The following is a 24,791-nucleotide window of genomic DNA, read 5'->3' on the forward strand; positions in this document are numbered from 1 at the left end:
GCCCATCCACCCCACTGGGGTGGTGTGGGCCTTGGCATCCCACCTCTAGGCTGCTGACATATGGCACCTAGGAGAGAGCCTCAGTGTGAAGACTGCATCCTGCTCAAATGCACTTTGATGCTGATGACAGCCCTAGGATTTGGTAGGTATATAGAATTGGTGATTGCTTGTATTCTTTCTTTCCTGTTAGCACTGTGTATCAAGAAATTTGTCTATTATGGAATGGAAAGGTCATGGTGGGTCTGAGGGTGGCTCCACCCTGGAACAAGGCCTCTGGATCCTAAAGTCAGAGTGCTCATAGCCCAGCAGGTGGTCCTGTGGTCTGGTGTTCCTGTGGCCGTGGTCGTATAGTGGTTAGTACTCTGCGTTGTGGCCGCAGCAACCTCGGTTCAAATCCGAGTCACGGCAGCAGTTATTTTCCTTGGCTTGTCTGGGCCAGTGGCCCTCCTGGAAAGGGAGTAGCAAAGCGAAGAATGAAAGCTTCCTGGGCTGTGTTTGGTCACTGGCAAGGGAACACACAGGAGCTCCTGGGTGTGGAGAAATTGGAGAGTTCAGAGGAGGGCAACAAAAATGGTTGGGAGGCTGGGGCACCTGACTTATGAGGAAAGTGGGCTTATTTAGTCTAGAGAAAAGAAGGCTGAGGGAGGATTTAATAGCAGCCTTCAATTACCTGAAGGCAGGGTTGAAAGAGGGTGGAACTAAACTGTTGTCAGTGGTGGCAGATGACAGAACAGGGAGCAAGGAAAGTTTAATTTGGATATTACGAAGAATTTTCTCACTAGGTGGGTTATAAAACACAGGAACAGGTTACCCAGAGAAGCGGTAGAAGCTTCATCCTTGGATGTTTTTAAAACCTGGGTAGACAAGGCTTTAGCTGGGTTGATCTAGTTGGGGCTCATCCTGCTTTGAGCAGTGGGTTGGACTAGATGACTTCCTGAGGTCCCTTCCAACCCTCATGTTCTATGTTTCTCTAGCCCACATGCCAATGGTTCTCTTGGGTTTGGCTTGGCTCATCCATGCCATGCTACAGTACTAGCCCCTGAGCACATCAGCAAAGCATCTCATTCCCCTTTGCCTGCAGAGAAACCAGGTATTGTGCTGTGCCTGACTAGGCATAGACCCCAACACCTATTACCTATTTTTCTCCAAGCCAAGGGAGACTAGGGGCCTTTGTTACACCTTAAAGTAGTCACACTCTTAATCTAGAAACCTGCTCTGACTGTTCCCCACCTGCACAGCTGTGACTTGTCACTACAGGCCTGATGAGCAGGGGCAGGACTAGGAGCTGTAGCTGTGAGCTGCCACAAGAGGGTTTGTGAGCCAGGACAGGCTTCTATCTCTGCTGCATGGGTGGGGTATGAGAGATCCTAGGATACTGGAGGACTTCAGCTTGGGCAGCACATCTGTGGAAAGTGGCCACACCTTCATGCAGGAGTGGGCAATTATTTCATCTGGAAGGCCATTTAATGAGTTTTGGGGACCTATCGAGGGCCACTTCCATCTCTCTCTCTCTCTTCTCATCTGTCTCTCTTTTCTCTCTGTCTCTCTCCATCTCTCTCCCCATCCCTCCAGAACCTGGCCGAAGCAGTAGTTTGCCAGGAGCCCTGGTGCTCAGCTGTGGACCCAGACACAGACTTCCACTGTAGTGGGTAGGTGGTGGCATCAGCTGTGAGCTCAGCCAGCAGGTTCTGGAGCCCCAGTGCAAGCATTGCCAGCAGTATCACAGCTGACATCTGCCCAGTGTGGCAGCAGCTCCTGCCTGGGTCCACAGCTGCTGTTACCATCAGGTTCTGGGTTGGGGCTCTGGGTGGTAGCTTCCTCTGCACTGAGAGGGCATCACGGCTCCTGAACCTGCCAGGGACATCCACAGGTAACACCACTCTCTGCCTGCTGTGTGGAAGCCCCCCACCCCAGGTCCACAGCTGATGCCACTGCATCAAGAGCTAATACTGCTGAGTGGAAGCAGTCCCACCCACCCACCTGTCCAGCACCATGCGGCAGCTGAAGCCGCCAGCTGCCCCCAGGCCAGATCCAATAAGTTGGCATCTGTTCACCCATGGGCCAGATTGAATCAGTTGGCAGGCCAGATCTGACCCACAAACTGTATTTTGCCCTCCTCTGCCTTAATGGAACAGAAGCTGGGCAATGCAGACCAGAGATAATCCTACCCTGGAGTGGCATAGCTTTGAGCTATGAGTGCTTAACACCACCCGACAGTGTTCATGTGCAGATAATCCAGGGGCTAAAACAGCAGTTCCCAAACTGCAGGTTATGACCCAAATGGGATCACAATATCAGTGAATGGAGTTGTGGGGGTGGGGGGCTGTGGGTTGGGAGTGAGGGGCCATGCTGAGAAAATGGCGCCATAAATGGGGTCATGCTGAGGAAAAATTTGGGAAGCACTGGACTAAGAGCTCGTAGACCTGACCATCGTCACCACGTCTTAAATATTAAATTATTGTATTGGAAGCTCAAAATTATCATATTTGCCAAAAAACTATCGTACACTGAAAAAATATATAAATATGTATGCAAATACATTTTCTTCTTATTTACTTTATATTGCTCACTGTAAACTACCAGTGAGTGAGTGAGTGAGAACTGGGTCCTCAAAGTTGAAACATTTATTCTGAGACAAGTAGTTCTAAGAAAGTGTTGAAGCAAGCCTAGTCAAGTATGGGATCCTTGGGATAGAATTTAATCCTGAGCTGAGCAGCAGGATGGCACAGGAAAAGGTAAAGCAGAGATTGGGGCTCTGGCACATGTGCTCCCTTTCCAAGGGGGTCATGTAGTGCTTGTGAAGGTGTACCATTGCTTCTGTACACCATGCTGGTCTTCCCTCCTTTCGAGCATGTCACCCACAAGATCCAGAGGGCCATGTGCATTTTCTTCTGGGGCTCCAGATGGGAAAAGGTCACCTGGAAAACCTTGTACAAGGACAAGAGGGCCGGGGGCAGGGGCATCCTCCTTTTCCTGTGGGCCAAGTATATGAGTTTGATCTGCAAGCTGGTGATGGACACAAAATCCAAAACCACTTGCCTCGTGAGATATTTTTTAGGGCACATCCTGAGACACTGGGGGGGTATTCACCCCAACCAATCATAAACCGTGGATCATGGGTGCACCGTGGTTCTACGAGACCCTGAGCTACAGCTTGTACAACCTGCAGAGCGCAGACCCAGAGACCATGAGAAACCACAGGAAGATCCAGGAGACAGTGAGACTAAGGGACACCACGTTGCCTATGGCCCTGCTCCCAGGCGACACATGCCAGGCTGAGTGGGAGCGCATTGACCACAAGGATGTGCACAAAGATCACAGGGACCTGAACTGACTCATAGTCCACCAAGCTCTACCAGTGAGAGCCTGGAGACATAGAAGGGGGCAGTTGGGGAGACCCAGCTGCCCGTGGCCCAGTAGCTATGGGGCCACTGAGATGATAGACCACCTCCTCTGACTCTGCACCTGTGCCAAAGAGGTATGGAAAAGGGTGAAGTAGCTCTGTAAAGCAGTGCCCGGTGTCAGCTAACTAACCAGAGAAGCGATGCTGCATGGGCACCTCACCAAACACTAGGGGAACCCATCACCCTGTTTTGATCTGTTTGCATCCTGTGTCAGGAGCACCCTTTGGAAGGCCAGGAACCTCCTGTTGCATAGGCAAATGGACATAGAGGTAGTAGGCTGCATGACAATGACTCTGAGCGAACTCCAGACCTACTACCAGAAATCGGTAGGGGAGGATGGAGAGGAAGCAGCCAAAGCCACCTGGCACAAAAACATGTGGCACAGGATCACCCAATGCCCCCAAAGTGGAGAAGGGTGGTGACAGCAAAGGAGATAAAGGGATAAGCAGAACTGAAGATAGCGACTGCAACAACAGCAGTGGATCTTACAGCAGGAGCTGGAGCGACAGCAATATAGAGGACATTTGAACTGAATATGTGACCTCACAAGCGGGGTGGGGATAGAAAGGAAGTTTTGCCTTGTCTGAAGGACTAGGGCAGGGGTCAGCCGGCACGCGTGTCAAGCCTGGCATGCAAGGCCATTTTGCTTGGCACACCACCGCCAGCCCGGGCCCTAAGCAGCTGCTGCCAGCCATGGAGTCCAGGCTGCTCCCAGGAGGTGGCTGGGAGGCTGCAAGCCCTGCTACAAGCAGACCAGGCTCCATGGGCTGGATGCAGCCAGGGGGTTGTGAACAGTTGCTCTGGGCTCCAACATGTCGGCACTTTGGCACCTTCCAAGGTAGACATTATGGTTTTTTCGGCACTCCGGCCAAAAAAGGTTGCTTACCCTTGGACTAGGGTTTTGTTTGTTTTGTGTGTGGTGGACACAATGTGGATATTGTAACGGGTTTGGATGGCCAGTGGGCCTTTGTATGGGCGTGCCGGTGCAGTTTTTGTAAGGTGTGAAGGGTTTTTTTGTGGTGTGATACTAGTGTAGAGCTATATAACCTTATATATCTAGACATATATTTTTTACAAAAAAAAAAGCCCAGTTAAGTATAGGCCTCTTGATGGCTCAGATCAACTGTAGTGGTTTCTTAACCTGGCAGGGGAAATAACATGCATCTGTGTCTGTGAAGGCAGTTTTCTTGAACTGCATTGCAGAACTGCTCTTCTGGAGTGGTTCAGTACCTGCCCAGGTACAGCGGCTTTAAGCCCAGTTTATGGAAATGGAGTCTCCTCCCTTGTTTGGTCCAAGGGCCTTCTGGCTAAGGGCAAGCAAAGCTCAGGGGCATCCGAACCCCAAGCCTGGAGGCTTGGGCCTGCAAGTAGGATGCCTGCCGAAGGATTTGGAACGTCTGAAGCCCCAACTGTGGGTGGAGGATGTTTGCTGGTAGTAGGGCCACTTATTGTTCTGGACTCTTGGATTTGGCATTAGTTTTGGCTAATTTGGCCTGGAATACAAATTTTAAAAAAACAAACAAACCCACAAGTGGGGGCATCTGAACCCCAAGACATCTAGGCTTGGGTATACATGTAGGATGCCTACCAGTGGATTTGGGACTCTCTCAAGTCCCCAGGTGAAAGCCTGGGCGGGAGGATGCTCTCCCCTTGTAGCACTGCCATACATGGTATTTTGAGTGATTGAGTTCTGCCTGCTCAATCCATATGTTTTTTGTAATGATTGAGTTCTTCTCAATTGATATGATTTGGAGTTGATTTGACCCTGATCCGCAAAAAAAAAAAAAAAAAAAAAAATTATAGATATTTATATATGCCCTGAAAGATTACCCAGGAGTGACTTGGGTTTGCATATGCTACTTCAAAAATGAGGCTATAAAGATTTTGTTGTTGCAAAACTCGAGTTGGTCCGATAAAAGAGACAGCCTCCTCTACCACGAGTCCTGAGGGCTCCTGGAGCAACACAGCTACAACCTGGACACCCTCGGCCACTTGGCGCGCTTTCGGGACCGTCGCTTGTACGAGGCTTGTCGCTGAGGGACAACTAGGGGCAGGCTGGCGCCCTGGCGTCCCCGGCGCTGCCCCCCCACACCGCGGCGCGCGGGCGGAGCCGGGGCTGTGGGCGGGCCCTGCTCCGGCCCCGGCTCCCGCTGCAGCCATGGCCCTGCGAGCGGTGCTGCGCGGCGCGGGGCGCTGGCGGGACCCGGTCGGGGCCCGCGGGGGGCTCCGCGTCGCCTCCTCTCGCGCCGGCGGCGGCGGCGGCGGCGGCAGCGGCAGCGGGGGGTCCGGCGAGGCGGAGGCGGAGGCGGGCGCGGGCTGGCGGCCGGTGCTGGGCGCGCTGGCCGGGCTGGGGCTGGGGCTCGGGCTGGTGCGGCTGGCGGCGGCGGCGGAAGAGGAGCGGAACGACTTCATGGCGCCGCCGGTGAGCGGCCTGTGGGAACTGCGGAGCCGGCGCGGCGAGATGCGGAGCCGGATGGAGCTGCTGCTCATGGAGACGCAGGCGCGGGTGTGCCGCGCGCTGGCGCAGCTGGACGGCGCCGCCGCCTTCTCCGTGGACAGCTGGGAGCGCCAGGAGGGTAAGGATCACCCCCGCCCCTCGGGGCCTGCCTTCCCCCCCAAAGCAGCCCACCTGGGCAGCTTCTCATCAGGTGATCCCTTGTCTTCCTGCCCCCCCCTCCCCGTACCTTTTTATTTCCCCGTCCGTGTCCCCACCAAGTCCTCCTGGTCAGCCGCCTCCTGGTTCTGCCCAAGCGGACTGTGGGTCACAGCGACTCTCAACCCCAACAGTGGGGTGCAAGAGTGTATGGAAGGGTCATGATCCAGCTTTATGAATGGGTCCCCAAACTTTAAATGTTGCTTCTCTTGTAAAGGAGGAAAATGGGGGAAATGGTGGCTTTTCCTCTTGCAGGCTGGCAGAGTTCAGCCTGCGAGGGGCTGCCTGGGGCCTTCCTGCCTCACAGCCTGCGGGTTGGTGAAGGTCGGGACTGATCATTGACGTTTACAAACAGGTCCTGGTACAAAACAGGTTGAGAACCACTGGTTTGTAAGACCAGGAAGAAGGCTCTGGCAAGGAAGAATCAATCCCAGGAGGAGTGTGGGGTTGCTTTCCTGGCACTTCTCCGATTGCATATCCAGACAGTGTTTCACTGGGTCGGCCTCCACAGGCTCCCTTGACTCCTTCAGGGGGCAGTGGGTGCTGGCTGGTGTGCACTGTTTGGTGTCCCTTTCCAATGCCCTAGTTATTATCTGCGACCTCGCTGTTTTTCTTTTTTCTTGTCCCATGCATTTACTTGATGTGTCCTCAGTGGCCTCCTTTATTCAGGAAGGCTGATAGTTCCCTGTCATGGGCAATAGCCCAGGGAATGGATGTTCCCTCCTGTGTTGTAGAGGGTAGGTGATGAAGCAATGGCTTTACATTGCAGCAAAGTAGATTTACATCAGAAAGAAAAAACGTCTTTATTGGTAGAACAAGGAGGCCGCAAAAAAGATGGTCCCAGGGAAATTGTGGAATCTCCTTTCACTGAAGGTTTAGGAGAAGAGGTTGGGGAAGTGTTGGTCAGGGATGATCTGAGTAGCGCATATTCATTCATACTGAGGGTTGAGATTCCTTATGGCCCTGTTATTTTTTGGCCAGAGTGTCTAGGTGCTGTTCTGCTTCAGCTTGCTTAGTGACATAATATTCCCCAAGGCAGAAATTCTGGATGTTGTTTAAAATCACCTGGAAAAGAAGAGTGCTATGTAATCAGGACTGAAATAATTTAATCAGACCATGCCTGACCATAAAAATATGCTGTTAGCCCGATGTAAAGGAAGAGAGAACCTACCAGTGAGGTCAAGGAACATGTTTATAGAAACTGGTTCTACTGCAGGACCTCTCCAGGTCTGGAAAGAATTAGCTATTGGTCTGTGGACCTTGTTATGATTAGTAGGTATCTGGTTAAATTTGAAGATCCCTCTGCTGTTTGACTGTGAAAACTAGTTGTTTTCCATATCTCCCTGTCCCCGTACCCCAAACCTTTGCTCCCCTCAGTAGCTTCCTAAGTAGGAGAAAGGAGTAGGGGGAAATGATTTCTACCACTTTGTGCCTCCTTGTATGTCTCCAACTTTGTATCTCCGCTGCACCTTTTGGGTCCTCCTTTTACTTGAACAACTTTGGTGTTTGCAGACAGGTTGCTTTCCCAAGCAACACCATGATACTGACCTGATAGTGACAGTTCTCTTGTTGCTGTCCTGGTTCTGCACAGAAGCAGTGAAACAGGCTGGAGCCTTGTTAATTTAACACTGTCGTTCCTTAGCACACTAGTTCTCAACTTTTTCATACCGGGACCCATTTGCAAAAGTTCATGGCCTGTCCCGACCCACACTCCCCTGGCTCTGCCAGTGTGTGAACCACAATCCCCAGCCTCCCTGGGCCATGCTAGTGTCCTTCACTCATGACCTGCAGCTCCTGACTCACCCCCAGCCCTGCTGGTGTCCCTCACTCCCAACCCACAGTCCCCTACAGCGCTCCCCCGCCAGCCCTGCCAGAGGAGCCCCCAGTTGTCCCTGTCCTGCTTGGGCCAGAGCATGGTGGTCGTGGTGGCTCCAGCTCATGTGGGCAGCAGCAGAGCAAGTCCAGCCCTGGCAGCCCCTGCCCTGGGCTGGGGCTGCTATACCACGCCAGGCAGCCTGGTCACAGCGGCCTCCCCAGCAGCGTCTTCTAGCTGCCCTGCCCCTGTGAGCACCCAGCCCAGCCTTCCAGCTCTCCCCTGTCCCTTCCCTCGATGGAAGGGGCAGGCACCTTCCTGCTGCCACTCTGCCCTGCTGCAGTCTCAGCACTTTTCTGGGATCAGTGTTTCTAAGCCTGTGGCTCACGACCCTCTGAAATCTTGTGGCCCACTTTTGGGTCACAACCCATGGGTTGAAAAATGCTGCCTTAGCAAACTTATAAATAGCTGTGTAAGCATAGGAGCTCTCTGTAAATTTGGAGGGATTGTGCCCAGCCATCTGCTCATATTCTGAGGACCCTTTGTCACTGTAAGATGCTTCATTCATATTGCTGGCAAAAGGAAGAGACGCTTTTCCAAGGTTTCTGATTGACTTGGGGTAATCTTAGTATTTAAAAACAACTGGCTTTGGTAAAACAGCTCTCTTAAATGATGACAATGAATTAAGAACGAAGTGGGATATTCTAGTTTTTTGTATTGCATCGTGCTAAATAGGGCCACATTTTCCTTTTGAAGGTGTGGAGCTATGTAAAACTAATTTAGATTCAAAATACAATACTATTGCTACCCGAGCAATGATATCCCTTCATGCTGCTTTCAGTAGCTTTGTCCTGAGGAGGTTTTAAGCAAAGCCTCTGAAGTTAAAAACAGGCTGTTATATTTTGCTCACAGTGAATGACAAGTGACTAGTATAGCTGCTTTTCTAACCAGCTTTTAATAACTCTTTTCTATGTGGTTCCAATGACCGAATAAATTGGTTCTCTAAGTAGTTCACAGTCTGCAGTCACCTGGTGAAATGTACTGCTTCAGGAAGTCATCACTACCAAATACTATAGGTGGATTTTTAAAAGCTGGATAATTTTATGAATAACACTTGTTAGTCATTCACAGTAATGTAAGATTCTTCTTTTTACCACAGTTTAGAGGCTACAGTGATCAGTATAAGAATATGAAAAACTGTACTTTTCTTTCTATCCTTCCCCCTCTCCCTCATTCCACGCTGTCCTCTACCAGTGTTGCATTACAGAACTGGCAAACTGCATTAGGGGCCGTGGGGAAGGGCTCCAGCAAATGAGTGAGGAGAAATCTCATTAGTTGAATGGTCACTTTTGTACTACTAGTAAGTGGTCAAGAATTTTACACTGTACAGTGTGCTTCTGAGACTTGAAATGCACTTTGTCTCCGATAGGTGGTGGTGGCATCAGCTGTGTGCTTCAGGATGGCGATATCTTTGAGAAGGCAGGTGTTAATGTGTCTGTAGTGTTTGGGCATCTTTCTGAGGAAGCGGCACAACAGATGAGAAGCAGAGGGAAAGCTCTGAAGGCTAAAGATGGTAAAAACATACTACTAAACTTGATTAACTTTACAGTGTTACTGAATGGGTGCATTGGAGGCAGATGTGAGACTGAAGTATTGCCTTGTAAGCCATATCATCTGCACACATAATTTGAAGAAAATCAAGTGTCTGAGTGAATTTCTTTGTGCTCTATAATTTATTTAATAAAATGACAGGTTTTTGACTGAATCACCTAGCTTGGAAACTTTCAAATCTCCCATGGCTTGTATATCAATATGTTTTATCTCTTGTCTTGCTCCTCTCTTGAATGCAGAAGTCAAAGTCCTCTCGTGTCTGGCAGCCTGTAGGGTTAATCTGAGCAAGACAGACCAGTTTCTGTGGCCAGTGACACATGACAGAATGATGATGTCAGCATTCAGGCTGTGCAAAACTTTGGTCCCTGATTCTGTTCGACAGAGATTCAGGCCAATTTGGTGGCCGAATCTCTGAATCCGAATCAAATCGGAACCCTCTGAATCGATTTGGAAAGATTCAGTGATTCAGACATAGAAACAGCTTTAAATGTTTTTTCTGCATACCTCAAGGTACCAAGCGGCTCGTGACTGCTGTGATGTTGGGGGCAGATGGAGCATCCCATGGGAGCACAGGGTGGGGGTGCTCCCCAGTGTGCTCTGCAGGAGACCCAGAAGTGGACCAGAAGCACTTCTGGTACACTTCCAGGTCTGCCAGGTGCGCATGGGGGGGGCCCCCGGTTTGGCGACTGGCATCTCCTAGGTCTTGGGGGGCACCCAGGGTCCCCCTGCAGCCAATCACTGAACTGGGGGGGGGCCCTTGGTGCACTCCCTGGCGGACCCAGAAGTACTTCTGATTGACATCCAGGTTTGCCGCTGAGCATGCCGGGGCAGGGGGAGCTGCGCTTCTGTGGGATGCTCCATCAGCCCCAGCATTGCAGCGTTCACGAGCCACACCTGGTACCTTGAAATATGTAGAAAAAATCTTTAAAGCTGTGTCTATGGTGAATTGCTGATTCTCTGAATCAGCACCGAATCTTCAGATTTGCATTCGGCCGAATTGAATCTAGAACAGTGATCTGAATCTATGAATCAAATCACTGTCCTCCCATCGGGCCGAAATCAGGATCACATACCCCTAATCAGCATCATGTCTCACCACCTTTGACTTCCCAGCCTGAACAAACACAGGCTTATTTACAACTGTAGGTGGTCTTTGGCATAAGTCCAGAGCAAGGCTTGAACCCTCACTTCTCAAGTCTTAGCAAAATGCTCCTCTGCTGCCTGGATACACAGGGAACAAGTGTTTGGATGCCATTTTGGGGTCTGTTTTCTGACCATGAGAACAGTGTAGTAAGTGTTTGAGCACTGGGAGAGTTTGAGATCACTGAATTTTTTCATATTCCAAATATTGTGATTTGTTTGGGAGGAGACTGCATACACACAGTACCAGCTCTTTGCAGTACATTTTAGCAATAATCCTGAAAGATCCTTTAATTCTTAATTAGCTCCTTTTTGTGAGACCCATTTTGTAGTCCCTCAACTTCAGTGAGATTCTGTATAGAGCTAGGTGTAGGAATGGAGCCATGATTTGAAAGCCTTTATGGTGCTTGTTTCTCTTGTTTAAAATCTACTTCTTATGTGCTTTGTTGCTGTTTAGGTAAGCTACCATTTTGTGCCATGGGTGTAAGCTCTGTTATCCACCCGAAGAATCCTCATGTTCCAACTATACACTTCAACTACAGATATTTTGAAATTGAGGAAGCAGATGGTAAGATTCATTATCTCAAATGTGTTGAAATATGGACACAGACTTGATTTGGAGGGAGCATAATATTATGGTTAGAGCAAAGAATTACAACTGGCTTTAGTTCTGTTTTCAGCTGTGTCCCAAGTTTATTAGATAACACTGGGCAATTTGACCCTTAAGACTTTGTTTATACTTTTAAAAAAATGTGTATAATAATACTTGCAACTACCTTAAAGGCATTTACAACTTAATTGCTGCTTGTGAAGTGATCGGTGTAGGATATTGTAATTGTAATTGTTTAAGACTGAGTATAACACGTGAGTGAGACATAATACCAAGCCAGATAAATGTTAATAATCCAATTCATGGGAAAATCGGAGTTTAAATATCTTTCCTTGTTATTGCATCTTTCCTGATTATTGACAGTAGTTCAAACCAACTCTGTCCTTTCTCATGGGGTTAAAAATTGTAAAATGTAATAAAAGTGAATGTACCCTTTTCAAATAGCTGGCAGATAGAGAGAATTCTGTGTGAAATTTGGTTTATTCAGAAAAGTGTAGGGATTGCAACATTGTTTCTCTTTTTCAATAGGGGAATTTAGGGTCTTGTGGTCCACATCTGACAATCCCCGCTGAACATCTTCAGCAAATGGATACCATTTGTCCCATTCACTAGCATTGCAGCTACTTCCTCCCATTTGCTATCCCATAATTTTCTTCTGGGAACTACAGCAATTGCTTATGTGAGCAATGACTTTTTTTGCTGTCTGCTTGCCAGTGTTTCTCAACCAACGTGCTGCAGCACCCTGGGGTGGTACGAGATCCTTTAAAGAGTATTGTGGGATGCTGTTAGGTGTGCAGATAGAAACACATGATTCACAGGATAAACCTAGAGATGTCAAACAGGAGTCAATAATGTCAAAAACTTTCTGATCTGTCGTGGTGTTTTTGAGTTCTTTGCAGCAGAATTACTTCATTATTTTTCTGTGATAAAAAAGGAGTGAATGCTAAGAGTTGGCATTTTCCAAAGGATGCATTGTGTCGAACACTAGTTTAAACTCATATGCTGTAGATGGGCTCTTGGCAATAATTACGTAATTCAGAGCAATTTTGGGGAAGCCTGTACAGGGCAGTACCAGCCAGACACTAATCTTGTGTAATTGAAATGCCACAAGATAATTGGTAGTCAGAATGACTGATATGCAGAATGCAATAATATAATAAAAATTTCTCTGCTGGGTGGTTTATTTTATAACTTTCAGACTCAAGTGAATATTTTTATTGTTACTTTTGAGTATTCCTGAAGTTTGGAGGTGTTTTAATTGTAATTCTATTTGTTTTTCTAAGTCTGACAAGTAGCAATGGGGTGGTTTGAGAATGAAATAACTACTACACATTTCTCTTCTGTAGGGTCTAAGCAGTGGTGGTTTGGTGGTGGAACTGACCTTACTCCAACTTATTTGAATCAAGAGGATGCTGTTCATTTTCACAAAACTTTGAAAGAAGCTTGTGATAAGCATGGTCCAGAACTGTACCCCAAGTATAAGAAATGGTATGTAAGAGTGAAGGAAGTGCTCTTGGATCTCTTGTCTCTCTTGCTTTTGCAAGGTTGGATTACATAAAACATCCTGTGTTAACACTTGTTTTAAGCTGATCATTATTTCATCTCAGATGGGTATTAGGGGATTTTCAGTTAAGCATATTCTGGGAATGCTGCAGAACCTCCATTGGGGCCAAATTCTGTCTCCCAAGTATGTATGAACAACTCTCTGTATCTGCATTAATTTGACATTTGATGTTTGCAAAGCACTTTGCAGTCTTAATTTAGTGATAAGGGAGCTAATAATGTATTTAGCTGCTCTGCTTTCCCAGTTTAATTCATTGCTAGCCTAACTGCTAATAAATAAACAATTGCATATTATAGCACAAAGTCTACTTTGTAACTAGATGTCAAACATTGTATCTGGACAGCAACTGTAAAGAACACACTTGCCTTCTTACAGTAGGAAATGTTCTTTTAAGTTTATGATTATACATGCCAACTAATTTACTGATAACATTACTTTATGTTCATGTAGTGCCTTGGCCGCTACCTTCCAAATGAAAATCTCAATGCCTTTTTACAAATTTTAAATGAATTAAACTTTGGCCTTTGTTCCCATAGCCTGACCACAAGATCATCCATGTCTCCTGTCTTTGGGTATTTGTATATCAGTGAGGCAAATTTGTAGTAGCTTATATCAGTGATGGTCTATTGACAGAACTCTAGAGGTACAGTGAATGACTGAGACATTGTAATGCCTTAGAGTGACATTGGATGCCTGTTTTCAGAAATGTGTCCCTATATTCAATGCACCTTTTACAGGTTTCTTTTGAGATGCATATTTAGCCTTGTGTCTTCTTTAAGTGTTAGGTCAATTGAAATGCATATGTAGTTTTCTTGCTTTCACTGGCTCACTGGCCCAACTTTTCCTTTAGCTCTCTTGGCTTGAAAATACACATGTGATGAACAGTGTTAGGACTGCCAATAATTTTAACCGCTTTTATGATTTTATGGCATGGATCTGGTATTGGAGATATCACAAGCTCCACTTTCTCAATGCCATTAGCAAAGTTTGATTTTTCTTGTGGCAGTCTTGTTACCACAATCCAGTCTTGCCCCAACTATTGTCTTGTATTTTTGCAAGCCATGTTCAAGCTTTCACAGTTTTCATATGCAGCAAGACCAGCAATGAACTTCTCATCGTTCCAGCCCCAGTATGTTAATCAAAAGTAAGTAGGGCCCTTCTGTTAAGGGGGGAAAGTTGCTGGCCATTATTACCTTTTGTTGGAAGCTGCACTGAGAACTCAACCGTATGTTCTTTATAGATAGATGCATTTAAATATGTCACTCTTGATATGAAAGACCTAACTGAATGTGTTCTTCAGTACTAATGTGCAGTGAACTGCTTCTCTTTCTGTCTCTTATCTGAAACCAGCTATGGTATCCTACAGGAAGGTTTCCTTTTATATAAGCTGCTAGCTCTTGTCTGAATGCAGCAGATAAAGAGGGTGTTGTGCATAGGGTGGGAACTAGTTGAGAGAGCTGTTTATCTTCTCTCATATCTTGAAGACATGCTCTTTAATACCATTTACTGTGCCTTCTGTGTTTTCTGCCTTGAATGTTTCTCATCAGGCTTGTTCTCCAACTGAATCTGCAGCTGAGGCTTTCCAAATTTTGTTTGCTAATCCTCTCTCCTACTTTGCAATAAAAAAGCTGATCCTCTAAGTGCAGCAAGAAACAGGAACTTCTTTATTTCTGTATGCATATCCCTGTGTCTTATTTTGATTATCCAAGAGCAGTCATTAGGTATGAATACTATATATGAGATATTAGTTCTAAGAGACAGGTAGGTTCCTTCCACACCACTGGGGAGAGAGGAGAAGGAAAAAGAGGAATCCTTAAACAGGGCCAGTAGATCTAATGCAGATCTTGGTCCAGGACTCCCTCTTATTCAGTTGCAAACTTGTGTTGTCTATTGTCTTGCTTAATCATTGCTTAAGAGGCTTTTAGGTTTTAAGCTTAAAAATAAAGATTCAGTTTCTAAGGAAGAATGAATTTGATGTCTCATCCAGTAAAGGGTATTGATATTTCACATTATTTTTTTAATACAAAAAAGTGACCTTTCAGCAAAATGGTAAACGGAGAGGAAAAATTATCTGGGGAGAATGTGAATTAACAAAAAGACTGGAATGTGAATTAACATAAAGACTTATGCAAAGAATTCCACAAAAAGGTTATAATTTTTTTATACAGCTCTCAGAATAAACTGTTAGGGTAAAGCCTTAAAGTGTTCCTAACTTCTTGGTATGTAGAGCATGTGGAACCCCTTGAAAATCAATGTCTGCCTGCATAGGCATGTTACTTCAAAATCTGCTATTGTGCTTGCAGCACTTATCTTGGAAAAAGTAAGCAGTGACATGTGCATTGTAATGACAGCATGAACTAGTCCTTAACATTAAGAAATGTAGTCTAGTCTTGCCGTGGTGTACCGGATTCTTAACCTTCACTGGAGTTAATGGACAAAGAGGCTGTTTATCAACTTGCAGATTTGGCCCTTTCCCTGTGTTTTAGTAGTGTAATCTCTTGCCAGTTGCTTGTCTGGAATTTTAGTTTTCTGAGTCTCAACTTAATCTCCTGGCCTTGACTTTTGATTGCTGCTCTTTTTCAGGTGCGACAACTATTTTTATATCAAACATCGCGGAGAGCGAAGAGGGATTGGTGGCATATTCTTTGATGATCTAGACTCTCCCTCAAAAGAAGAAGTGTTTCAGTTTGTGCAGAGCTGTGCTGAAGCCATTGTGCCCTGTTACATTCCCATTGTGAAGAAACACTGTCATGATTCTTTCACTCCTGAGGAAAAGTTATGGCAGCAGCTTCGTAGAGGAAGGTAAGAAGGACATGGACCAAATGACATACCAATGGGTGGAATGGGAGAAGAGCAGAGTTAAGGTGGTTTTAATCCTAGAATTTACATTTACCTACAGTTTAAACTATATTGCTTAATGAGTGGAGGTTACACGTGTTTGGGAAAGCTTCTTGCACAGTGTTCCCCCACACAAAGTTCTGCCAGACCTTGAAGGTCACAATTTAAGTTAGCACAACTGCACTGGGGAGTTTTTCAACCTTTGTAAAGGTGTTTTAACAGACTTAGCTGTAAAAGTAGGGTACAATACAAAATGAATTCATTGAAGGGAATAATGGGTGCTGACAGATGTGTTAAAAAAGCAGTGCTTTATTGGAAGTGGAATTGTGACAGATTGACCCAGCTCCCCAGTATCTGTATAGCTCACACATTTCAGTAGGGCCTTTTGGCACTTCTATTTAATAGCTGATTCAATCTTCTATTAGATAGAAGTGCCAAAAAGCCCCACTGAAACTCACGTGAACGAGCCAGGTCAAACCGACACAGTTCCTCGTCTGGGCATGAACTGCATTGTGCTTGGTGTAAAGATACACCAAGCTGAAAGTAAAGTGCTGGGATTTTTTTCCACATCTATAAGCTCCCAAAGTACTTTGCCTAGGCATCTCTTACCTAGTCTGAAATCACTGAAACTTTCAAGATTTTGATTCAAAGTTAGTCGTGAGCCCTGAGAGTGCTCAGTAGTAGGGTTACCATATTTCCAGTTCCAAAAAAGGGGATACCTGTTGGAGGGGACACCTCACTCCCCACCTGCAGCCCCCTGTCTCTGCTGCTGCCCCTCACTCCTGACCCACAGACCTCTGGCCCTACCAGTGCCCCTCACTAGACCCACAGTCCCTTGCCCATGGGCCATGCTGGTGCCTCTCAGTCCCAACCTGCAGTCCGTTGGCACTGCCAGTGCCCCACACTCCCAGCCCACAGCCCCACCCCATCCCTCCAGTTCCCTTCACTCCCCCTGCTCCCTTCACCCTACTGGAGAGGGTCTCCAACTGCTCCCATCCAAATTGGGTCGCGATATGGTGACTGTGGCGGCTCTGACTTGTGTGCGTGGTGGCGGAGCGAGTCTGACTTTGGTGTGGGATGGAGGGAGGAGGCTTGTGGCATCCCCTGCTTTGGGCTGGGGCTCCTGCACCACACCAGGTGGCCTGGCTATCCCTCGTCCCTGCCACCCGGGCCACTGGCCCACAGTGCCACTATTCCAGCCATGCAGCTCCCACTGCCCCTGAAGGGCACCCTCTGCCCTCTTCCCCCACTGGAAGGGTAGTAGTTTCCTCCTGCCCCTGTGCTGTGCCACAACCCTAGTGCCTAGACACCATCCCCCAGCATCAGTAGACACCGTCTCCCACCCTGACGGTCCCCAAGCCCTGGCTCTCCAACCCCTGCTCCCCATAGTCTTACCTACATCCAGCTGCTGAGGCTACTCCCATCACCCTGCCAGGTTGCATGCTGGTTACGTTTGTGTATGTGCATAGACACACATGGTGCCCCCTGTATCTAATTGCCCTCCCCCTGCTCCCACCAGTGGAACAGAGCAAAATCCTGGACGTTTGTTCAGATTTCAAAAAAAAGACCTGGACAGAGATTGGAGAACCCAAAAAAGAGGACATGTCCTGGAAAACCCAGACATATGGTAGCCCTTCTCAGTAGTGAAATATTAATTTTAAAAATTCAAAGGAAATTGGTTATTGCGGCAGGCATGACACTTGCATTTGTGTTTTTAATGCTCTGTAATGAAGCATAGGGAGGATAGTTCATGAGAAGGCCACCTAGGAGCAGCTGGCACAGTGTTTTGTGTAGATCTGTGGTTCTCAAACTTTTTAGACTTGCAGCACCCCTCCATAGCTTTTTGGAATTTAGCAGCACCTCATTTAAAAAGCTAATTTATTTGGTGTATTAATAGTTGAAGAAAACCCTAATCTGAAATACTTGAAAGATGTATTCGTCTAACTACAGACCAGGCTAAAGCTCACTCAGAACAGTCCTCATGAACTCTCCCTATATTGATGGACTGCTTTATAGGAAACACGTTTATCCAATGTGAGCCTTACAGATGCTGTAACAGTTACAAAGTTGAAGCTTCAACTGTTCTGTTCTCTGAAAATTTTCATAAGTTTGTTTTTGGATTCAAAGTCTCCTTGGCTACCTGTGTGTATGTGTCCTTTTTTCCCCCTTCCTTTCATTTGCAAATAATGGTTCTTTTCAAGTGGAGCTGAAATGTTGTTTCTTTTGTTTCTGTAGTAATATCACTAGTTGTCTGATGTGCTTTGAGGTTAAATTGTACTTTTGAATCTTTTAATCTCTGACAGAACAGAGGCATTTAATATCTGTGACAAATTCTGGAAGATTATGTGGGGAAATGAGTTTTCTTCAGGTTGTAACCACAGCTGTTTTGGACAGCTGATGATTCTTGATTTTCTTGCAGAGCCTTGGGTTAGGCTACCTTCATTCCCTGCATGAAGATAAGAAACCCTCCCTCTCACTGTGGCTATGTGTAATGTGAATGGCTGTTAAGATAGCTACTGTTCTATTGCAGGAGCATTTCTCAGCATGGTAACCACTGAGACAAAACACTGAAAGAGCTCTGGTGCAATTGCATCAAGGAAAGTCTGATGATAAGAGAACTGGTTTTGTGCAAAATGTTAGTATATGTTTTGCAGGTTGACTATCTACCAATGGAATATGCAGTGTGGTATTCAGACAGGTGAGGGAGGTAGGCTTGTACTACTGGAGGGCAAGAGCACTGAGTCGCATCCTTTTCCCAGTTCCACCTGCCTTGCTCTGTGCTCATGTTCTGAGGTTCTGGGTAGTTCACAATTCCTCCCAGCTGGCTCCATCCCACTGTACTGCTCACTCAGTGAGAATCAGTGGTAGTTGCAGTGTTTCCTGGAGCGGGGCTGATAATCCTTCTGTGAACTGAACTTCAGCATTGTGGCCTAATTATGGATTGGATACTTCCTTTCTAACAACAAGTCAGAATGGTTTTGACACTATGGATTTTTATTTGAAGTCTTGCTAAAGATGATACAGTTTTCATCAAACATTTCCCTTAGAAGATAAATATGGCTTCAAACTGCAACTGGGAAGACTCCTGTTGAGAGGTTAACTAAGCTGTGGATTGTGCCTGTGACGAAGGAGCTGGACCGGTAGTTTGCAGCATTTTTCCAACATGCTTTCAAAGGCTGTTCAGCAAGTATGAGAATAGGTAGAACCTCAGTAATAGTCTTTTTCTGTAAATACCAACTGACATGAGATTTATTGCTGCTGTTTAGGCCAGTCATTCACAACCAGCATGTCATGGGGCAGCACCCAATATTAGCATTGTTTAGATGTACAAACATCTGCATGATTTCATAAGATAAACCCAGCAATTTCAAATAGGAATCCATAGAGTCAAAAGAGTTCTGACAGTTGTGAACTTTCTGAGTGATTTGCCACAGACGAATTGCTCTGTTATTTTTTCCATAGACCAAGAGTGAGTGAAAGCAGAAAGCTGGCATTTTCTCAAGGGCTGAATCTAAAAAAGTTGCAAACCACTGGTGTAGGCCCTGGATCTGTAAGTGACTGAGTGAAAGTGTCCCTGCTAGGATTGGAGCTGTGCTCAGGAACAGGATACTAACTGCTTTGGGTATAATTGTCAGATGACTAATTTTTTTTCTGACTTTCCTCCTGCTCAAATACGTGGGAAGAACAGAACAGTCCAGAACAATGTTTCTTAGGTGACCGGTCCACCTCTTTCGATAATTGTTCTGCTGCCAGAAGTATAAAGGTTATAAAGAGGTACAGAGTTCTGTGAAGAAGTTACTAGATAATACCAAATGCTGATTTGTAAATGTGAGCTTGATTTTAGCCATACTTCCCTTCTGCAAGTAGCTACAAGTTTGTAGAAAAGATCACCTTTGATAGCAAGTGTTGTATAGCAAGCCAAACGTGCATTGCTTTATTAGAACCTGATGTAGGTCTTAAAGTAATTGCTTTAATACAAGAGCAGGATTGGAAGGCATGACTGCCTGATAAACCTATAATTAGGAACCTACTGAAACCACAATTTTGGGCAGGCTCTGCAAAAAAAAAAGATGTAGGGTCCCCTGGGGGTGGGGAGAAAACTCACCAAAAATAAAACGTTGGCTCCTTTCAGAGAACCATAAGCCTTGTGGCCACTGTGGCCCAGCCATGCAGCCTGCCAGGGGAGAAGGGGGCTGCCACCAGGATGGCTACTCCCCCTCCCCCCCATCCCTAGTCACAGATTGGCTGTGAAGGCTGTCTGTCATATGGTCCCACCCCTTGCCACCAATCAGCAGTGAAAGGGTGGATCATATGATGGATCCTTCTTGCAGCCAATCAGTGGCAAGGCATGAGGCCACCAGGGCCCCTCACCCAATCAGAGGTGGGGAGGTAGTGCAGTGTGCTCCACCCATGAACATAGCTGCCAGGCCTGTGGTCTGCCCACGAAATTGGCCAGCAGCCGCCTTCACTTTGGTAGACCCCAACCTATACTATTTGTGTCTGGACCTAGGGAACTATTTCAAGAATTCTCACAGAATTCTAGAAGACATGGCTGAGAGATGGTATTATCTTGTCTTTTGCTCTGTGCCATTTAAAGTTGCTGTTGCATTTAAATGATGTTGTCTGTCCTGGCACAGCTGCATCATTTGTTGATATCAATAAATTCCTTTGTTGATACAAATTATTCTCCAGGTGTGGACAAATTTGCCTTTTAAATGCTTTAAAAGAGGAGGTAAAGCTGCTGATTGAGACTATGTACCAGCCATTACAATGTACCTATTACATCTGCATGCTCCTGTATCAATACGAGCAAGCTAAATCGCCCTCATTGTGACTCTGGATGAAACAAGGTTAATGTTGGAGCAGTTTTGCTAAATTTTTATCTCTGCAGAATTATGTAGCTATAATAGTTGCATCCTTACAGATTGTAGGGGTGTCCTTTAGATGCCAATGTCATTGTTACATCTGTCTCTACCCTCAGTTACTCCAGTTCTTGTTTTGTGATAGAGAGGTTCCTTTGTACTCCTCTATTGTGGGTCTGTACTTAGGTCTATCCATCCCCTGAGGCTAATTCATGCTGTCCTCTGTATCCTCCCTCCTGCTGGTAATAGAATGACGCAGTCTGAAAAGCCATGGCCTAACCAAATGTCTGGCCTCATGGCACCAAGTCCCCTTGTTTTAAAAGGCTTTTGCAATTGCTTGGGTCAGGGTGGGTTGAGGTAAGTTAGAAGGGCTTGCAGTAACTCTTACCCTAGTGACTGTCCTCTTTAGTTCATAGTCTGTTAGATTTACTGGGAACTCTGCCCTTGTTCTGTGACTAGTGTTTGCAGTGCCAGTCTCCTTCCTGTTCCTCACTGGGGACAAGGCCCTGCCTTCATTTCTGTATGCATGCTGAAGGAGAAGAGGCTGGTCCCAAACTGATACTCTATTTTTGTGCCTTGATAGGGCAAGGAGACTGAGCTGGTGGCTGTTGTTTACAGCCCTCTACTACTTGAAGGCATCAGTTGATGTGACACTAAATTTATTCTTTGTGTCTTACCCCCTGCAGATATGTCGAGTTCAATCTTGTTTATGACAGAGGTACAAAGTTTGGCCTTGCAACGCCAGGATCCAGGATTGAAAGCATTCTTATGTCTCTGCCCCTGACTGCCAGGTGAGGAAAGAGCAAATGTTACATGGAGTGTTAGGCAGGGATGTGTTCCCTTTCCTACTGTCTGGTGTGTTCCAGCTGGCTGACACTGGAACTTGTATTTGATGTGTTCCCACACACCAAGATTATATCACCAGGCTGGCCTTCCAGTCCCATTGCTGAGATACCAGCATAATGGTGGAATGGACTGGTTTTGCCCACAGTACACTTCTTCACTACTGAATAAAAAAAGTAGTTTCCAGTAAAAGGACAATGTGGAAGTTTCCAACTGCTTTCTCTATTGGGACCTATTTCCATGCCCCACCTACGGTATAAGGTTTCTTGCTATTTCAGCAATAGCTCCTTGCTCAGCAGCCCATTACACCATATTTAAAAAGAAAAACAAATTAAGAGTATTTCACTTGCTATGTGGTGCAGAAGCCAAAAGTGGGGCCCTGCTCTCCCATGTGGTGCCTGGAAATGAGTGCTGTGTCTGTGCCATTAAGGCAAGACTGGGAGTGCTGCTGAGAAGTAAGTCCCACCCACTAGCACTTGCTTGGCATATACTTAAGCTTGGAAACTAAGCAGCTAGAGAAGGCCTAAACACCAGCCCCCGCAGCACCATAGTCAGGTGCTCTGCCTTGGGAGGGCTCGTGCTGAAGACAGTATAGACAAACCTTGAGAAGTTTTAAAGTGCCACGTTTTTCTTTTGTTGCTTCCACTCCAAGCTCTTTTATTTAGATTCTTACATGGTCCTCATCTCTGCATGGTGCCTCATTCGCTCTCTCAAAGCTCAAGCAGTTCTTTGGAAACCTCAGAATGTTTGGTCTCATGGATGTTCCTGCCCAGGGAAATAATCTGGGTGGTTTGTGGAACATGTTTTAATTTAAAACACTTAATTTTTGTTTGGCACAATAAAGGGGAGGAAGCAATTCCTAAAGTATTTAAAGGCACTTCAGTTTGTAAGGAATGGTTATATGGAAGGGGTGCATAGCTGAAGCTGAAGAGGTTGATTCAATTTAAGTATAAGAATCACTTGGTCCCACCCCTATCTTTCCAATCCTCCCTGGAAGAATAGGAATAGCATGTTGGTTTTGTTAAATTCCTGATCAATTAAGGGTGTGTGTGTGTGTGTGTGAATACATATTTGAATTTTAGTTGTGTGGCTGTGGCATCCAATCCAGAAAGACTTATTGAAATCCAGTTAGAGGACAGCTTTGGAGAAGTGGTCCCCTGGCCAGCCAGGCTCTAAGGATTGCATTCCTCTGTTTGCAGGTGGGAATACATGCACACACCACCGGAGAATTCCAAGGAAGCTGAGATCCTAGAAGTCCTGCGTAATCCCAAGGACTGGGTACACTGACGAGCACTGTGAAGGGGCCCAGGCTGCCTGTGTTTGGCCCCGTGTAAAGGATATGAACTCTCGTCCATCAGCAGTGCAACAGCTCCATTTTCATATTCTTATGTGCCTTGAGGGTTGTATGCTTGCTTACCATATTTTACAAGGAGACAAGTTGTTTAGAAGCACCAAACTGGTGCTCACCTGTTGCTGCTGTTGCCTTCTAGAGGCTATGAAACTCTATCTCGTATGTTCGGTAACACTCAAAATTTTGGCTAAACCCAACGTGAAATAAACCACTTAGAAATACTCCCATATGGGATTAACGTATTTGCCAATCTTAAAGGGAATTAGGTTTCTTTTTCTTTCCTTTTATTTTTCAAGTTATAAGACTTGTTCTCAGGAAATGTTTACAATGTTTTTAAAAAAATAATGTTCTGATGCTTCATAATTAAAAGAGTTTCACCTGGTGTGAGTTCAGTCTTTTAAAATCATAGTTTCGCATATTTTGTTACAGGACTTCTCGTTAAGATTAATGAAAGATGAAGATTAATCATTCTAAGATTAGATACTTGATACATGTAATATCTTTGAATGAATGGTTGACTCAAAACAAGTTGAAACAAGTCCAAAATCGTTAGACAGTGACATGGGTACTTAAATATAGGCCAGTTTCTGTCTTAGTTTTTGCTCCTGTGACCTACTGCCCTGCTTCTTAGCAATCTCCATTCATGTAATTGGGGATAACTTTAAGAGCTGAAATAACTACTTCAGGTGACTAGATAAGGCAGAATCTGTGCGTTTAGTTACTTAAGATGAAGTCTTATCTTAAAAGTTGCACCCATTGCAACTAAAAAGGTGATTTTTAAACTTTAATCAATTTACTTTACGAAAAGTGGTCTATATTGATGACTGTCCATGCAGAAACTTGCATTAGTTGAACTGACCTAGGTTGCTAGCAGATTTAAGTGAAGATGCCATATTGTCTGTGCATAGTCCTGATATGGTTTGAGCTTCAGAGATGCTTGGTCTTAGACTTATCTGATTATTTTATATTTTTACATTCTTTTTCTAAGTGTGTCCAAATCCAAAATATTTTCCCTGTATTTTTAGTAGGGCAGTGTTTATAGTTTTTTTTTCTGTTAATTGACTTGTAACATTTGACACTAGGATGAATAAGAGCAGTTAGGGCTACAAACATGTGGACTTTGGTTTTCATTAAAAACAGCAAAAGTTCTGGAAATAATTAAATCATAGGTTTGGTTTGGTACATTAAACCTGACCAGCTCATGTGAATAAGAGGAAAACAGGTAAATTTACACCTTTATAAACTAACTAAAGTAGATTTATATAGCGCAAGCTTTTGTGAACTGAAGCTTCATTAAATGCTGTGAAAGGATGTGAAGAAAGCAGAGTACAAGGAGAGAGAAATTAGAATTCAAGAGCCAAGGGAGGGAAAGGAGGGCAGTGTTGGGAAAGGCAAACAAAGAAGCAATAAATCCATAGGAACAAAGAAGTCACAAAAATTAGCCTAGGTATTGGGATAAGAATCATGGACATGATATGCAATTATTCCAAAACTAGCTGGTACAGGCTTCAGGCCTCTTGGCTTTAGGCCACTGATTGCTGTTGCTGCAGACTTCTAAGCCTAAGGAGCTAGGCCAGATCAAGTGGGCCTAATGTCAGTCTTTCCTCTGGTTTTGCTCAGGTGCCCCCTTGACCCTGTCTTAGTGCTTACCTCAACCTCCTCGCATCCCTGATCCAAGCGAGGATGCTTGCACCCTCTTTGCCAACCCACCCTGTTGTCTCCGACCCTGTTTGGGCTGTATTCTGGGTGCCCCTCAGATACCCCTGTGGCCTCCCTATTAGCCAAAGTCGATTCTCCAGTTTCAAGCTTAAATTACAACATAAATACTGGTGACTGCTTCACAGCTAAAAAATCCTACTCAGCTCTGGGTCCTCGCCTTACTACAGATCACAAGCAGGAATCCTGGCTTTCTCTGATAAAAAAAAATCCCCAATTTTTGGTTAAAATCTGTATTTCCTAAATCCATACTTCTTCCGTGATTTAAATGAAACACCACTAATATATAGATAATAGCAAACTGCCCATCAAGAATGCCTGTCTGGCCCCATGCCCCTCCTCCCCCACCACTCCAGGTCTGGTCCCGCCACTCTGGGTTCAGTCCT

General features: G+C 45.6%; 1 protein-coding gene and 1 non-coding gene across 2 annotated transcripts; both read left to right on the top strand.

Annotated features, from left to right (window-relative positions):
- The first annotated feature begins 336 nt into the window (after nt 1-336).
- TRNAH-GUG (transfer RNA histidin (anticodon GUG)) lies at nt 337-408 on the top strand. The gene has a single exon. It is a non-coding gene; the product is annotated as a tRNA-His (tRNA).
- A 5,114-nt stretch (nt 409-5,522) lies between these two features.
- CPOX (coproporphyrinogen oxidase) lies at nt 5,523-23,071 on the top strand. Its single transcript, XM_090056058.1, has 7 exons — nt 5,523-5,980; nt 9,300-9,443; nt 11,079-11,189; nt 12,578-12,719; nt 15,379-15,597; nt 21,182-21,286; nt 22,538-23,071. The coding sequence occupies exons 1-7, from the start codon at nt 5,563-5,565 to the stop codon at nt 22,623-22,625; spliced, it is 1,227 nt and encodes a 408-aa protein (XP_089912184.1). The 5' UTR covers nt 5,523-5,562; the 3' UTR covers nt 22,626-23,071.
- The last annotated feature ends 1,720 nt before the right edge of the window (nt 23,072-24,791 follow it).

The sequence above is a fragment of the Crocodylus siamensis genome, chromosome 1 (assembly GCF_052110815.1).
Source record: "Crocodylus siamensis isolate JL-2025a chromosome 1, ASM5211081v1, whole genome shotgun sequence".
Lineage (NCBI taxonomy): Eukaryota > Metazoa > Chordata > Crocodylia > Crocodylidae > Crocodylus > Crocodylus siamensis.